The 15,887-nt window shown below is 45.4% G+C and overlaps 1 protein-coding gene across 2 annotated transcripts in view; it reads right to left on the reverse strand.

Annotated features, from left to right (window-relative positions):
- Nucleotides 1–15,887, reverse strand: part of ADCY8 (adenylate cyclase 8) — a 424,989-nt gene that overhangs the window by 112,271 nt on the left and 296,831 nt on the right. For both annotated transcript variants that reach the window (XM_073632262.1, XM_073632261.1), the window contains one exon: nucleotides 5,271–5,371. In XM_073632262.1, coding sequence (XP_073488363.1) covers nucleotides 5,271–5,371 — 101 coding nt within the window. The remainder of the gene's footprint in view (nucleotides 1–5,270; nucleotides 5,372–15,887) is intronic.

Genomic DNA, 15,887 nt, shown 5'->3' on the forward strand with positions numbered 1-15,887 from the left:
GTCCGTGCTGGCTATCAGTCCTGCCTATCAGTGCTGCCCATCAATGCCCATCACTGCTGTCCATCAATGGCCATCAGTGTTGCCCATCAGTGCCACCCATCAATACCCATCAGTGCCCATCAGTACTGCCTATCCATGCCACCTATCAGTGCCCACCAGTGCTGCCTATCAATGCCCACCAGTGCCACCTATCAGTGCCCACCAGTGCCGTCTATTAGTGCCCATCAGGGCCACCTAACAGTGCCCATCAGTGCCACCTATGAGTGCTCATCAGTGCCACCTATCAGTGCCCAAAAGTGTGGCATATTAGTGCCTCCTCATAAGTGCCACCTAATCAGTGCTGCCTCATCAGCGCACATCAGTGGAGAAAAATTACTTAATTACAAAATTTACTGACAGAAACTAACTAAAAACATTTTTTTCACATTTTTTGGTCTTTTTTTAGTAAAAAATAAAAAACCCAGCAGTGATTAAATACCACCAAAAGAAAGCTCTATTAGTGTGAAGAAAATTATAAAAATTTCATCTGGGTACAGTGTAGCATGGCCCCGCAATTGTCATTCAAAGTGAAACAGTGCTGAAAGCTGAAAAATGGCCTGAGCAGGAAGGGGGTATAAGTGCCCTGTAGGTAGTGGTTAAAAACAATAATTATAATAATAATAATAACTAATAATAATAACAATAACAGGTGACAATAAAAAGGAAACGTATATAGAAAATATCAAAGAAAATGACCAATAATCTCAACGATAATAAAGAGAAATCTGCATAAATTCTCAGGGCTAGAAAAATGCCTATAATACATAAAAAAATACTTAAAGTGATTGTAAAGGAAAATATTTTATTTAAAAAAAAAAAAACATGTTATACTTACCTGTAGATAATTGTAGAAATTTTACCCAAGCTCAAGTGCTATATCTTACATCCAGGAGCTGGAGACTGGTGCTCTGGCTGGGGCATTCAACTCCAAAATAACAGGTACCAATAAGATGAAAGCCGGGAACTCGGAGTGCTCCTCTAACGCGTTTCGGTCTTTACATCCTTCCTCATATGAAGGCGGCTGTAAAAGCCGAAACGCGCGAGTATCGACTGTATTGTTCTTTTACGGTATTTCTTCACAAGAGCACTCTGGCTTTCATCTTATTGATACATTTTATACTTACCTGATATAAATAAGGCCTTGCGAGCTACCAAAAACCAAAACACTATATATATGTGTGTGTGTGTGTGTATCTACACATATATAATGATATATATATATATATATATATATATATATATATATGTAAAATGATCAGCTGCTGACAATTCTCTTTCGTGTAAAAGTGATCTGAGCGGCTCTACAGCCACCTGATCACTTTTAATGACTTCTGGACCACCGCACACTGATATACGTCCTCTCTTTGAAGAGGAATATCATTGCTATGGCAGCAGCTAGCTGCCATAACCCCATTATCCTCTTCTTCAGCGAGCGGTCTGGTTTCCGATAATAGTGGTTTCTGCGGCGCATTGGCCGCAAGATTGCTTTTATTGGTAGGGGGAGAGGGCCCCCTGCCGCTCTCCGGTGCCCTCCGCCGCTTACTAGAGCTGTCGGTAGTGGCGGAGGCGATCGGATGCTTCTCCTTCCTGGGTATGGAGATGAGTGAGGAGAAGATGGCCCCCACCCGTCTCCATGCCATTGCCCACAGCTCTTAAATGGCCATTTTTATTTTTTCAAATGACAAAATTTTTTTTTTTTAATTGCATTTTAGTGTAAATATGAGATCTGAGGTCCTTTTGACCCCAGATCTCATATTTAAGAGGTCCTTTCATGCTTTTTTCTATTACAAGGGATGTTTACATTTCTTGTAATAGGAATAAAAGTGACACAATTGTGTAAAAATAAAAAATAAAAGGTAAAATAAATAAGAAAAAAACATTTTTGAAACGCGCCCCGTCCCACCGAGTTCGCGCGCAGAAGGGAACGCATATGTGAGTAGTGCCCGCATATGAAAACGGTGTTCAAACCACACATGTGAGTTATCGCCGCGATCGGTAGAGCGAGAGCAATAATTCTAGCCCTAGACCTCCTCTATAACTCAAAACATGCAACCTGAAGAATTCTTAAACTTTGCCTATGGAGATTTTTAAGGGTTTGTCGCCATTCCACGAGCGGGAGCAATTTTGAAACGTGACATGTTGGGTATCAATTTACTCGGCGTAACATTATCTTTCACAATATAAAACCAATTGGGCTAGCTTTACTGTTAATTCAAAAAAGTGTATTTTTTCCAAAAAAAGTGCGCTTGTAAGACCGCTGCGCAAATTTGGTGTGACAGAAAGTATTGCAACGACCGCCATTTTATTCTCTAGGGTGTTAAAAAAAAATGTATAATGTTTGGGGCTTCTAAGTAATTTTCTAGGGAAAAAAAACAGTTTTTAACAGACCATAGATCTCTCCATAATGGGTATCTGTCGCTATCTCAAGGAATGTTGTTCACGCCTTGTGATAACAATAAAGTTAATAAAATGAAAAAAATCAACATTACTCATGTTATGTTGTTTTTCTTCTTTACCTTTCTGTAAAACCCGATAAAAGTCTTGAAAAAATTAAAAAGGCGGCATAAAAAAAAAAATCTAAGAAAATGAGTAATTAAATTAACAAGTAACAAATTTTAAAGCTGCAGCTGTGTACAGGACCCCACACGCAGGGATTACACCACACATTTAATGTATTGTCGTGAACATCAGCGTAAGAACAATAATTCTAGTGCCAGATCTCTTGTGTAACACTAAATTGATAACCTGTAAAGGCTTTTAAAGTGTATCCTATGAATAATTTAATGCACTGTGGTTTGTCACCATTCTACGGGCCTCTGCAATTTTAAAGTGTGACATGTTAGGTATCTATTTTGTCGGCATGATATCATCTTTTATATTTTGCCAAAAATTGGGTATTATATTGTGTTTGTGTGCACCAAAATTCATTAAAGTGCATTTTTTCCTGAAAATTTATCTTTTATAAACAACTGCACAAATATCATGTGACATAAGAAATTGCATCAGCCACCATTTAATTCTCCAGGGCCCTTGCTTTTAGAAAATATCTAATTTTGGGGGGTTCACAGTAATTTTCTAGCAAAATAATGCAGCTTTTTACACATACTGTATGTGAGAAATGTCAAAATTCGCGGTGTCTTGATGTGGTTCCAAAGACTGCAATTGTGAGAGTTTATTTGGGTTCTAAATTTGTTTACATTTTAAATCCAGGACCTCTTCCTCATTTGATATGTGTTTTTTTTTTATGGAAAAAAAACAAATAATGAAAAACAGTACAGATCAAAAAAGCACAAAAAAGGAGAAAACAAAAATGCAAAGAGGTCTATTCATAAATGTTTTACCCAAGATTTACACCATTCTCATACATTTTTCCAGTTAAATCCAATTAGAAATATTTGTTAATCTTGGGTGAAAAAAAAGTCTAAATAAACCAATAAATGAAAGAAATAATGCAGCTAAATCAAACAAAAAAATATCTATTCCAAAAGAAAAAACGAAAACAAAACAAAAACAATAAAACAACCTCTAAATATATATATCTTTAAGGAACCGTTTGCCTAAGCAGCTCAATGAGGGAAATTTAGAGTTTTCAATTCTGTGAAATTTGCTGATGGGAACATCGGTAATTTCACAGCAACCTCAATTTTGTCGGAATGGCTTTGGTCATTCCTATTCAGCATCTGTTTGAGAGCTCTGTGGAGAAAAAAAAAATGCTAAAAGGTACAGTTGACCGCACTCAAAAAGTGAAGACTTGCCGTGTTATAAAGAACATTTAGAAATGTTAATTGTGTCTAAGCAGTACCTTGAAAAATCTACTTTTTGTGCTGAATTCCTCCTGAAAAATATCAGTGCACTTGCTGGTTTTGTGAGGGTGCCTAGGCACACCTGTTCTAGGTACTCATAGCTGTATACAGTGTCATGCATGTGTGCAATGTGTTCGGGGAAAATGGGCCCCTAGAGAAGGGAGGCCCACTGTTCCCTGACACACACTGTCCACATGGAGTACATAAAAAGTCAACCCCATTTCCCTGGGGACTTGTCCCAAGTGGTGTTCCCAGTATCCATGGAACTTTTTTTTCTTTTGCTGGGCACAGGCGGCGGCCAGGACTATAATCTTAGTATCAGCAAATACAGTCTGGCCGCAGCCCGTGCTCAGAAGAAGGACAAAAAGCACTTCATCTTCCACCTGACTCTCATGCCAGCATGACATCCATGTTTATGACCTGGCTCAGCTGCTATGCCAGGCCCATTGCCTGGGGATTGGCTAAGTATGCAGATGAACCCTTCTGGCTTCCACCCTCCAGCTTCTAGAAATTTCTCCAATCTTCCAGAACCAGGGGGAGGCATTAAAGACCTGCCTGTATGAGTCATACAGCCTGACCTTCAATAAACTCTTGACCCAGATTAATGACTCATTAGGATGATGCAAAAGAAAGGAGCCACCCTGAAACAAGAAACAGCGATCATGGCAACAGCTTACACTGGAACATAGACAAGGATTAAAGATAAAGAAGTTGCATATTCAGCGTTGCTTAAGGGCTCTTTCACATGGGGGAACTGTATGTCCGTTTTTCATCCTTCCGCTTTCAGATGAAAAACGGACATACATGTATCCCTATGGAGCATCGGATGTCAGCGGTGACATGTCCGCTGACATCCAACCCGCTCCGATCCGAAAAGTGTAACGGAGGAAAACCCTACTTTTCCATCCATTTTCGGATCGGATCGGGTGACGACGGACTCTACGGTCCGTCATCATCCGATCCCCCATAGGGGAGAGCGCGCTCTGACAGGTCCATCGCTGCACAGTGTGCAGCGATGGACCTGTCATCTTCCTGCTCAGCGGGCATCGGCGGAGCGATCCCCGCTGAGCAAGCGGGTGTTCACGGGGCGGATCATCACTTATCCACCCCGTGTGAAAGAGCCCTAAACCAGCTGCTGAAAGTGTTGAGGATTAATATAATTTTAAACTCTTGCTGATGCCCCCCGCTAACCCTTTGACGGATCGCAGGAGGCAAAGTTCCTAATTGGTTATCATAGTGGTCACATGAATGAGTCCCACCAGCCTTTGACTGTTACCAGTGTCAGCTCAGTCAGCATGCTGGGAGCACACTCTCAGCACACAATGGTGCACCATGACGCGTTACGGCCCAACCTCCCCGCTGCGGCACATGTGCCCTGGGTTGAATTGAAGCAGAGCAATTCCAATCTATATCAAAGACTGCATTTACCTTGAAGAAGGAAGTAAGCTTTGGATCGCCGTGATAAAGATAAGAACCATGAACGCACAGACCAGGTTGGATTTGAACACTTCATCCCTCATCTGTGAATACTGAAATACAGAAAACTTAAAATTAAAGTCATATTTTATTCTATTGCATAATACGACACAGTCAATAGTTGGTTTGGATTACAGTCGGTGCCACTCAACAACGCAATGTGAATTGCAGTGTAATTATTCTTTATTGCTGCCAATCTATAATACCTTATCTGGAAATAATAATACAGCTAATGTCTGTACACATTTGCTTTTCTCCCTTCGGAAATAAAAATATAGATCACTTAGCATGAAATTAAAAATAAGTTCTCAAGAGGATCAATGAGCATTTTAACCCTTAAAGATACAGTATCTCACAAAAGTGAGTACACCCCTCACATTTTTGTAAATATTTTATTAACACTGAAGAAATGACACTTTGCTACAATGTAAAGTAGTGAGTGTACAGCTTGTATAACAGTGTAAATTTGCTGTCCCCTCAAAATAAATCAACACACAGCCATTAATGTCTAAACCGCTGGCAACAACAGTGAGTACACCCCTAAGTGAATATGTCCAAATTGGGTCCAATTAGCCATTTTCTCTCCCAGGTCCCATGTGACTCATTAGTATTGCAAGGTCTCAGGTGTGAATGGGGAGCAGGTGTGTTAAATTTGGTGTTATCGCTCTCACTCTCTCATACTGGTCACTGGAAGTTCAATATGGCACCTCATGGCAAAGAACTCTCTGAGGATCTGAAAAAAAGAATGATTGCTCTACATAAAGTTGGCCTAGGCTATAAGAAGATTGCCAAGACCCTGAAACTGAGCTGCAGCAGGGTGGCCAATACCATACAGCGGTTTACCAGGACAGGTTCCACTCAGATCAGGCCTCGACATGGTCGATCAAAGTAGTTGAGTGCACATGCTCAGCGTCATATCCAGAGGTTGTCTTTGGGAAATAGACGTATGAGTGCTGCCAGTATTGCTGCAGAGGTTAAAGGGGTGGGGGGTCAGCCTGTCAGTGCTCAGACCATACGCTGCACACTGCATCAAATTGGTCTGCATGGCTGTCGTCCCAGAAGGAAGCCTCTTCTAAAGATGATGCACAAGAAAGTTTGCAAACAAATTGCTGAAGACAAGCAGACTAAGGACATGGATTACTGGCAACCAGGTGAGGAGTACAAAGACAAGTGTGTCTTGTCTACAGTCAAGCATGGTGGTGGGACTGTCATGTTCCACCTAAAAGGGGAAACTCCACTTGTCTGCCTCCTCCCCCTTCCACTGCCACATTTGACACCTTTTAGGCGGGGAGGGGGAGCTGGTTCCTGGTTTTGACAAGTACCCGCTCCCACTTCCGGCTCAGCTCCCTGCGGCTCAATTGCCCCCCACTTTTCTTTGGGCATGCACAGTAGGAAACCGACTGTGAAGCCGCAATGTTTCATTGCCGGTTAAGGGAAACTACCAGTTTCCCTTAAGCAAGATGGAGGCGCCATTTAAGGAAACCACTGGATGCCTAGACAGGTAAGTACCCTATTAGTAAAAGTCAGCAGCTACAGTGTTTTCTGCTGACTTTGTATTTTTGGCAGATGGGGCTGCAACTCCTCTTTAAGTTACAAAGTTTAAACAGAAACTTCAGTTCTCCCCCCTCCACTGGCGCATGTGGAGATGTGCTGAGGGGCTCTTCCCAGCCTTCTGGACCTAGCATGGCTCCATATGTAGGAAAAGAGATCCAGGACCTCTTTTGCTGCGCCATCTCCGTGCACTTATGCATGCAAATCACAAACGCAGATGGTCTCAAAGCACAGCAGAGCCCTTTAACACATCTGTGTGCAACATCAGCATATTAGCATCTTGCCTAGGTGGGAGAGGAGAAAGTACTGCCCTGCAGCACAAAAAAAAAAAATATATATATATATATATACACACACACACACAATTGTGGTAGAGGAGGGGGCTGAAGCCAGGTAAACCCACATTGTGTTTTGGGATGAATGTCCACTTTAAAGTGTATCTAAACCCAAGAACACAAGGCCTCATTCATACCACCAGCACTGGGCTGCATTTCCCAACACAGCTCCAACGAAAGGACAAGGTAACAGCCTTATTTTCGAAGTGTTGCATCACTGTGCGCTCAAAATGAAAAAAGAACATAAATGTACTGCATGTCAAAAACATAAGGTGATGTCAAATTTCTCAAAAAGAAAACAGGATGGTACAAGCTCACTGGATTTCTGGCAGGATCAGCAGCTATTTTATTTGCATTCATTGAACGGGTATAACAAAACACTTTTAACAGTATATTTAAAATAATGAAATAGGTCAATGTACAACTTAAAAATAGCAGTTATCGTGTATATTTATATAAAAAAAATAGTATTTTGTACTCAAAAAATGTTACTTTATTACTGTTGGCATGCCCTGCTAGATAATGTACAAAGTAACATAAAAATGTATTAAATAAATTATGTTGTCAATATATTAAATCATCAGACAGTTGTAGCACCCTGATAGTAGGCAGGGTTGCTAACAAATTTAGCTTGCTAGGTGGTAACTAGCCTGGCTGGTTGATACAGGATTCACTGGCTTTTTCCCTAACTCTGGATTTGATGCACCTCACTCTTCTGTCACTAGGTGGCATTGTTGCCTGTGGCAGTAGAATGATAAGGGCATAGGGAATCCAGACTAGGAGTGAATAGGTTGACTCAGCAAATTGACAGTCCCTTGGTCTGCTGGGCAGGACCGTTTTTAAGCAGGGCAAAAGGGGCAGCTGCTCTGGGCCCCCATCATTGTTGTGGGGCCAAAAGCAGCTGCCTCATACTTGCCAACTATCTCAGTTTAAATTCCCTTGTCCCTTGAAGTTTTAGTCCCATTCGTGTGCCCCGATATCTCAGTGTGAAGTTCTGTTACTAATGCTGCCCAGTTCTGCTGACTCACCTGCAGACCCTGTGTTTACATGTAAATAACCTGCATTAATATGTAAATAGCTGTGGACCAACTGCATTGATATGTAAATAGAGGCATTCATATGTATATCATGCCCCCCTGAGGTCATATTCACATATTCACCATCACTTCTGCTGAATGCTGCCCACTGGGGAGATAAAGGGGCATCCTGGAAAGTCTTGCCTACAACTATGGTCATTAAGCCTAACATCATCCTGTCCTGCAAAGGTAAGCAAATTGGAGGTGGAACCCTTTTTAAAAATAACATGGTGCCACAGCACCCTGAATTTTGGTGCATGTGAATCCGCACAGCTCAGCAGATGCATGAGGGTATCATTAACAATTAATGGCACTGCTGTGTATCCGCTAAAGGGCAGCACGTTTCTGTGGTGTCAGAAAAGAGATTTTGCATGCGTTCCCGACACACACAAAAGTGAACGCAGGCTAAATGTCTCAGTTACATTGGTAGTCAGTGTAAATCTTCTCATTACATTGGGGCTTGGTGTACAATCCTTTCATTCACACTAGTGGCCAGTGTAAAGGTCCCCCTTACATTGGTGGTCAGTGTAAATCCCTTCTTGCATTGGTGGTTACTGTGAATGCTCCTATTACATTGGTAGTCAGTGTAAATCCCCATTACATTGGTGGCCAGTGTAGAAACTCCTCTTTATATTGGTAATCGGTAAGAAAAATCCAAACTTGCATTTGTGGTCAGTTTTGAATCTTCCCTTACATACATGGTCCATGTAGAAGCCCCCTTTAAATTGGTGGTGAGTGTAACTCCCCCTTTACATTGGTGGCCAGTGTAGAAATCCCCCTTTATTGGTTGTTGATGTAAAATTCCCCATTACATTGGTTGCAGGTGTAAATTCTTCATTACATTGGTGATCAGTGTACATTTCCCTTTACATTGGTGGTAAGTGCAGAATTTCCCTTACACTGGTGGTCAGTGTAAATCCCTCTTTATATTAGTGGTCAGTGTAAATCCCCCCTAACATTGGTGGTCATTGGAGGTGGTGTGCAGGCAGTAAGGAGATAATATGCTATAACCTTTAACAATCAATCAGTGAGCAGTAAGGATGTGCACTAAACTCTTCCAACCAATAATTGAGTGGTAACGATATGCAGTAACTTCTAGCAACCAATCAGCGAGCAGTAATAATGTGCAGTAACCTCTAGCAACCAATTAGTGAGTGGTAAGGACGTCTAGTAACCTCTAGCAACCAATGATTGAGCAGTATTGCTGTACAGTAACCTCTTGCAACCAATCAACAAGCGGAAGTCATGTACTGTAACCTCTATCAAATAATTAGTGAGCCATAATGTGTGCTGTGACAGTCATGTGCTGTAACCTCTAGCAAATAATCAGTGAGCCATAATGTGTGCTGTGACCTCTAGCAGCCAGTCAGTGAGCGCTAATGATACACTGTAACCTTTGGCAACCAATCGCAATCACTTCCTGATTTGATTCAGTAAACTGATTTCAAGTCTAGCTGCTATTTATTGTATGTCTCAGAGCAGGTGGAGAGGGAAATTGCATAGGGGGAGGGGGCCCAAGAAAATGTTTGCCCAGGGTCCAATCAATATTAAAGACGGCCCTGCTGCTGGAAGCGCCTATTTATTTGGGAGGAGTTAGGTGCCACCTGGACGGCTGTATGGGTGGACGTGTGTCACAAGGCTCCGGGCTGCTGGGCCAAAGCCTGAGGCCTATTCAGGTTTGAGAGAAGCAGCACAGGATTGGGGCTTCAGGCTGGAAGCCCAACCAAGTTGAAGAGGTTCCACCGGACAGGGGAACTGGATCATTGCCAGCGGTGAGGGAGAAGCAGCTGCCACATTGGGCGACCACTCCTGTCGCCAGGGGCAAGTGATGATCAAGGCCAGACTTAAAGGGAGGAATAGTCGCCAGCAAGAGACAACCATTCCTGTTATCAGCGGCCAATGTATGGAAGTATCAAGGAGTACCAGAGCAGCCTTTTCACCAGCCAGTAGGGATGAGCTTCGTGTTCGAGTCGAACCCATGTTCGACTCGAACATCGGCTGTTCGATCGTTCGCCGAATTGCGAACGTTATGGGCCGTTCGCGCTAAATTCGTGTGGCGCGTCACGGCCCATAATTCACTGCGGCATCGCAGTGCATTGCTGGCTGATGATTGGCCAAGCATGCACTATGACCCGCATGCTTGGCCAATCACAGCGCTGTCAGTAGAGAGAGCTGTAATTGGCCAAAGCCAGGGTGGCTTTGGCCAATTACGGCTCAGGGCATTTAGTACACACCCCACACTATATAAGGCCGCCTGCACGGCGGCCCTGTGTAGTGTGTGTTCCGGTGTGCTGAGAGATAGAGAGAGAGAGAGACAGTGTCATTTGATTTGAGTTAGATAGATTAGGCAGAACAGTCAGTCAGTTAGCTGCACTTACAGTGTATTGTGTATATATATGCATCCCAGGTGTTGCATATATATATATACACTGTATTCAGTTTAGCTAGATCCGTTCCTGTTATCTTCTATCTAGACTATTTACATTTAATGCAGTGCGTCCTGCTCACAGTGTTCAGCTAGATCCGTTCCTGTTATCTTCTAGACTATTTACATTTAGTGCAGTGCGTCCTGCTCACAGTGTTCAGCTAGATCCGTTCCTGCTATTTACATTTAGTGCAGTGCGTCCTGCTCACAGTGTTCAGCTAGATCCGTTCCTGTTAAATTCCTACTGACCGGCAGGCTTGTCTGGTTACAGTATATAAAGCTACCTGAAGAAAATTACAGGTGTTCTATTTGATCCTATTAGTACCACGGTCAGGCAGCTAGACTATTTACATTTAGTACAGTGTGTCCTGCTCACAGTGTTCAGCTAGATCCGTTCCTGTTATCTTCCTACTGACAGGCAGGCTTGTCTGGTTACAGTATATAAAGCTACCTGAAGAAAATTACAGGTGTTCTATTTGATCCTATTAGTACCACGGTCAGGCAGCTAGACTATTTACATTTAGTACAGTGCGTCCTGCTCACAGTGTACAGCTAGATCCGTTCCTGTTATCTTCCTACTGACAGGCAGGCTTGTCTGGTTACAGTATATAAAGCTACCTGAAGAAAATTACAGGTGTTCTATTTGATCCTATTAGTACCACGGTCAGGCAGCTAGACTATTTACATTTAGTACAGTGCGTCCTGCTCACAGTGTTCAGCTAGATCCGTTCCTGTTATCTTCCTACTGACAGGCAGGCTTGTCTGGTTACAGTATATAAAGCTACCTGAAGAAAATTACAGGTGTTCTATTTGATCCTATTAGTACCACGGTCAGGCAGCTAGACTATTTACATTTAGTACAGTGCGTCCTGCTCACAGTGTTCAGCTAGATCCGTTCCTGTTATCTTCCTACTGACAGGCAGGCTTGTCTGGTTACAGTATATAAAGCTACTTGAAGAAAATTACAGGTGTTCTATCCCAGCTTAGTGCAGCTACAGGCCATTAGTATGTCTGGAAGGCCAAGAAGGAGAGGCAGACAGTCACAAGCCAATAAGAGAGGGCAAGCAGGCTCTGTGTCTAGTGCTGGTCGTGGAGACGGTGCATCCTCATCAGCACGTGGCCATGGGACACGCTTGGCCTTTTTTTCGGCAGCTGGCCATGTTGAGCCGCAACATGCGGAAGACTTGGTCGAGTGGATGACCAAGCCGTCCTCATCCTCCTCATCCTCTCTCACCCATGCCCAGGGTGCTTTGTCTGGCAAAGCAGCGGCCTCTTCCCTCAGCTCAATGTCATCAGTGACTCCTTCCCTAGCTCCACCATGTCCTCATGAGGATTCCCTCGAACTGTTTGACCACAGTGTTGGGTACATGCTCCAGGAGGATGCCCAGCGTTTGGAAGGCTCTGATGACGATACTGAGCTCGATGAAGGCAGTAACATGAGCGCGGACAGAGGGGGTGCCCAAGAAGGACAGCAATCTGGCAGTCATGCTCCCCCTGCTGCAGCATACTGCCAGGTTTGCTCCAGTGATGAGGAGGGAGGGGATGATGAGGTCACTGACTCAACGTGGGTGCCTGATAGGAGAGAGGAGGAGGAGGAGGAGGAGGAGGAGGAGGAGGAGGAGGCGGCAGCACATCACCAACGAGGCAGGATGCCCTCCAGGGGCCAGCCTAAGGGCAGCACATTGACTGCATCACACCCCAAAGCTCCACATGTGCAGGGCGCTGCAGTCTCTGCGCGTTATTCAAAAAGTTCTTTGGTGTGGGCCTTTTTTGAGACGAGTGCATCAGATCGCACCGCTGCTATTTGCAACATATGTCTCAAGCGTATCTCGCGTGGCCAAAATATCTCCCGCTTGGGTACCACATGCTTGACCAGACATATGTTGACCTGCCATGCAGTTCGTTGGCAAGCGTATCTAAAAGACCCACACCAAAGAACAAAGAGGATCTCTCCTTGCTCCTCATCAGCTGAGATTTCCAACCCCACTAGACCTTCAGTCCTCTCTGAGACCTGCAGTGAGAGGAATGAAGGTGTAGAATTAGGTGTGTCACAGCCAAGTACTTGTGGGCAATCTGCTTTTGGTACACCGACGTCAGATTGTACCAGGCAAATTTCCCTGCCCCAGCTGCTGCACCGCCGAAAGAAGTTTGCTCCCAGCCATCCACATGCCCAGCGGTTGAATGCTAGCTTGGCAAAATTGCTAGCACTTCAACTGCTGCCTTTTCAGTTGGTAGACTCTGCCCCCTTCCGTGAGTTTGTGGAATGTGCGGTTCCTCAGTGGCAGGTACCCAAACGCCACTTTTTCTCACGGAAGGCGATTCCGGCTCTCTACCGGCATGTGGAAGGCAATGTCCATGCCTCGCTGGACAGGGCGGTCAGCGGTAAGGTGCATATTACCGCTGACTCATGGTCCAGCAGGCATGGACAGGGACGTTACCTAAGTTTCACGGCGCATTGGGTGACTCTGCTGGCAGCTGGGAAGGATGCAGGACAAGGTGCAGTAGTGTTGGAGGTTGTTCCGCCACCACGCCTCCAAAATGCTGATTGTGACACACCTCTCTCCTCCACCCCCTCCTCTTCTTCTTCCTCCATGGCCTCTTCCTCGGAACCAGCGGTGCTCCGTAGGCGTTCAAGGGGCTACGCAAGTACGCAGGCCAAAAGATGCCATGCGGTGCTTGAGCTGGTGTGCTTGGGGGACAGGAGCCACACTGGGGCAGAGGTTCTGTCAGCTCTGCAGGGGCAGGTTCAGAGGTGGTTGACGCCACGCCAACTTAAGGCAGGAATGGTGGTTTGCGACAATGGCACCAACCTCCTCTCTGCCCTCCGACAGGGACAAATGACCCATGTGCCCTGTTTGGCTCACGTCCTTAACTTGGTGGTGCAGCGGTTCTTGGGCAGGTACCCGGGCTTACAGGATGTCCTGAGGCAGGCCAGGAAAGTCTGTGTGCATTTCCGCCGGTCATATAATGCCAGTGCTCGGCTGACGGACCTCCAAAAGGAGTTTAACCTGCCCAAGAACCGCCTAATCTGTGACATGCCCACCAGGTGGAACTCAACGTTGGCCATGCTGCAGCGGCTGCACACGCAGCAGAGGGCCATCAATGAGTACCTGTGCGACTATGGCACCAGGACAGGGTCAGGGGAGCTTGGTTTTTTTTCCCCACGCCAGTGGGCCATGATCAGGGATGCATGCACTGTCCTGTCACCATTCGAGGAGGCCACGAGGATGGTGAGCAGTGACAGTGCATGCATCAGTGACACTGTCCCCCTTGTCCACCTGTTGGAGCACACGCTGCGTGGAATAATGGACAGGGCACTTGAGGCAGAACAGAGGCAGGAAGAGGAGGACTTCCTTAGCTCTCAAGGCCCCCTTTATCCAGACAGTGTTCCTGCGTGCCCGCCGATCACACAGGAAGAGGACGAGGAGGAAGAGGAGGAGGAGGAAGATTGTGTCAGTATGGAGGTGGAGCCTGGCACTCAGCATCAGCAGCAGTCTTTAAGGGATCAGTCCCAAGAAACACATGGACTTGTACGTGGCTGGGAGGAGGTGGCTGCGGACCATGTCGTTCTTAGTGACCCAGAGGACTCCGGACCGAATGCCTCAGCAAACCTACGCTGCATGGCCTCCCTGATCCTGCAAAGCCTGCGTAAGGATCCTCGTATTCGTGGTATCAAGGAGAAGGACCAATACTGGCTGGCAACCCTCCTTGATCCACGTTACAAGGGTAAGGTTGCGGACCTTATCTTGCCATCGCAGAGGGAGCAGAGGATGAAACATCTTCGGGAGGCCTTGCAGAAAGGTCTGTGCAACGCGTTCCCAGAGACTGGGAGGTTACAAACTCCTGTTTCTGGACAACGTGTTGCTGAGGCTTCGGTCAGTCAAAGAAGGAGCGGTGGAGAAGGTGGCCGTCTGACCGATGCGTTCAGACAATTTTTTGGTCCGCAGCCCCAAGGTATGATCGGTTCCAGCAACCATCGCCAGCGTCTGTTTTACATGGTGCAGGAATACCTAGGGGCAAGATCAGACTTGGACACCTTTCCCACCGAAAATCCTCTGGGTTACTGGGTCTTGAGGATGGATCACTGGCCAGAGCTTGCACAGTATGCAATTGAGCTACTGGCCTGTCCTGCATCCAGCGTTCTTTCGGAACGCACATTCAGTGCTGCTGGAGGCGTGGTAACCGATCACAGGGTGCGTCTGTCCACCGACTCGGTCGATCGGCTGACCTTCATAAAAATGAATGAGTCTTGGATCACCACCAGCTACCAAGCACCTGATGCTGATGTAACCGAATAATTTTTTTTGAAATCTCAGATCCCTTCAAAGACTGCCTATGCTGATGCTGAGTGACTATCCCTGAGTAATTATCCTCTTCCTCCTCAATCATCACGCTGATAGCTTGTAAGAACATTTTTGGTTCTGGGCGCCACCACCAGTGCCTAAGGCACAATTTTTCAGCCCCTGTTTAACAGGGGCGTGTAATTACAATTTTTGATGTAATACTTTGCAGCAGGGCTCGTTCCTGCATTCCAACTAGAGTGTCTGTGAGGGGTTGCAGTGTTGTGGCACCAGCACCAGTGCCTAAGGCCCAATTTTTCTGCCCCTGTCTAACAGGGGCGTGTAATTACAATTTTTGATGCAATACTTTGCAGCAGGGCTCGTTCCTGCGTTCCAACTAGAGTGTCTGTGAGGGGTTGCAGTGTTGTGGCACCAGCACCAGTGCCTAAGGCCCAATTTTTCTGCCCCTGTCTAACAGGGGCGTGTAATTACAATTTTTGAAGCAATAATTTGCAGCAGGGCTCGTTCCTGCGTTCCAACTAGAGTGTCTGTGAGGGGTTGCAGTGTTGTGGCACCAGCACCAGTGCCTAAGGCCTAATTTTTCAGCTCCTGTTCAACAGGGGCATGTAATTACAATTCTTGATCTAATATTTCACAGCAGGGCCCTGTGAGGGCTTACAGTGTTGTGGCCACAGCAACACCTAAGGCCCAAATTTCTGCTGAGTATATAGGGCAGGACCCTACTTTCAAACATCTAACTTACAAACGACTCCTACTTGCAAACGGAAGGAGACAACAGGAAGTGAGATGAAATCTACCCCTAGGAAGGGAAATTCTCTCCTGTAAGAGTTAATATGGGAAAACAAGTTCTCCTTTCCACTGATGCTTTCCAATCCTTGTTC

Source organism: Aquarana catesbeiana, linkage group LG05 (assembly GCF_042186555.1).
Source record: "Aquarana catesbeiana isolate 2022-GZ linkage group LG05, ASM4218655v1, whole genome shotgun sequence".
Taxonomy (NCBI): Eukaryota; Metazoa; Chordata; class Amphibia; order Anura; family Ranidae; genus Aquarana; species Aquarana catesbeiana.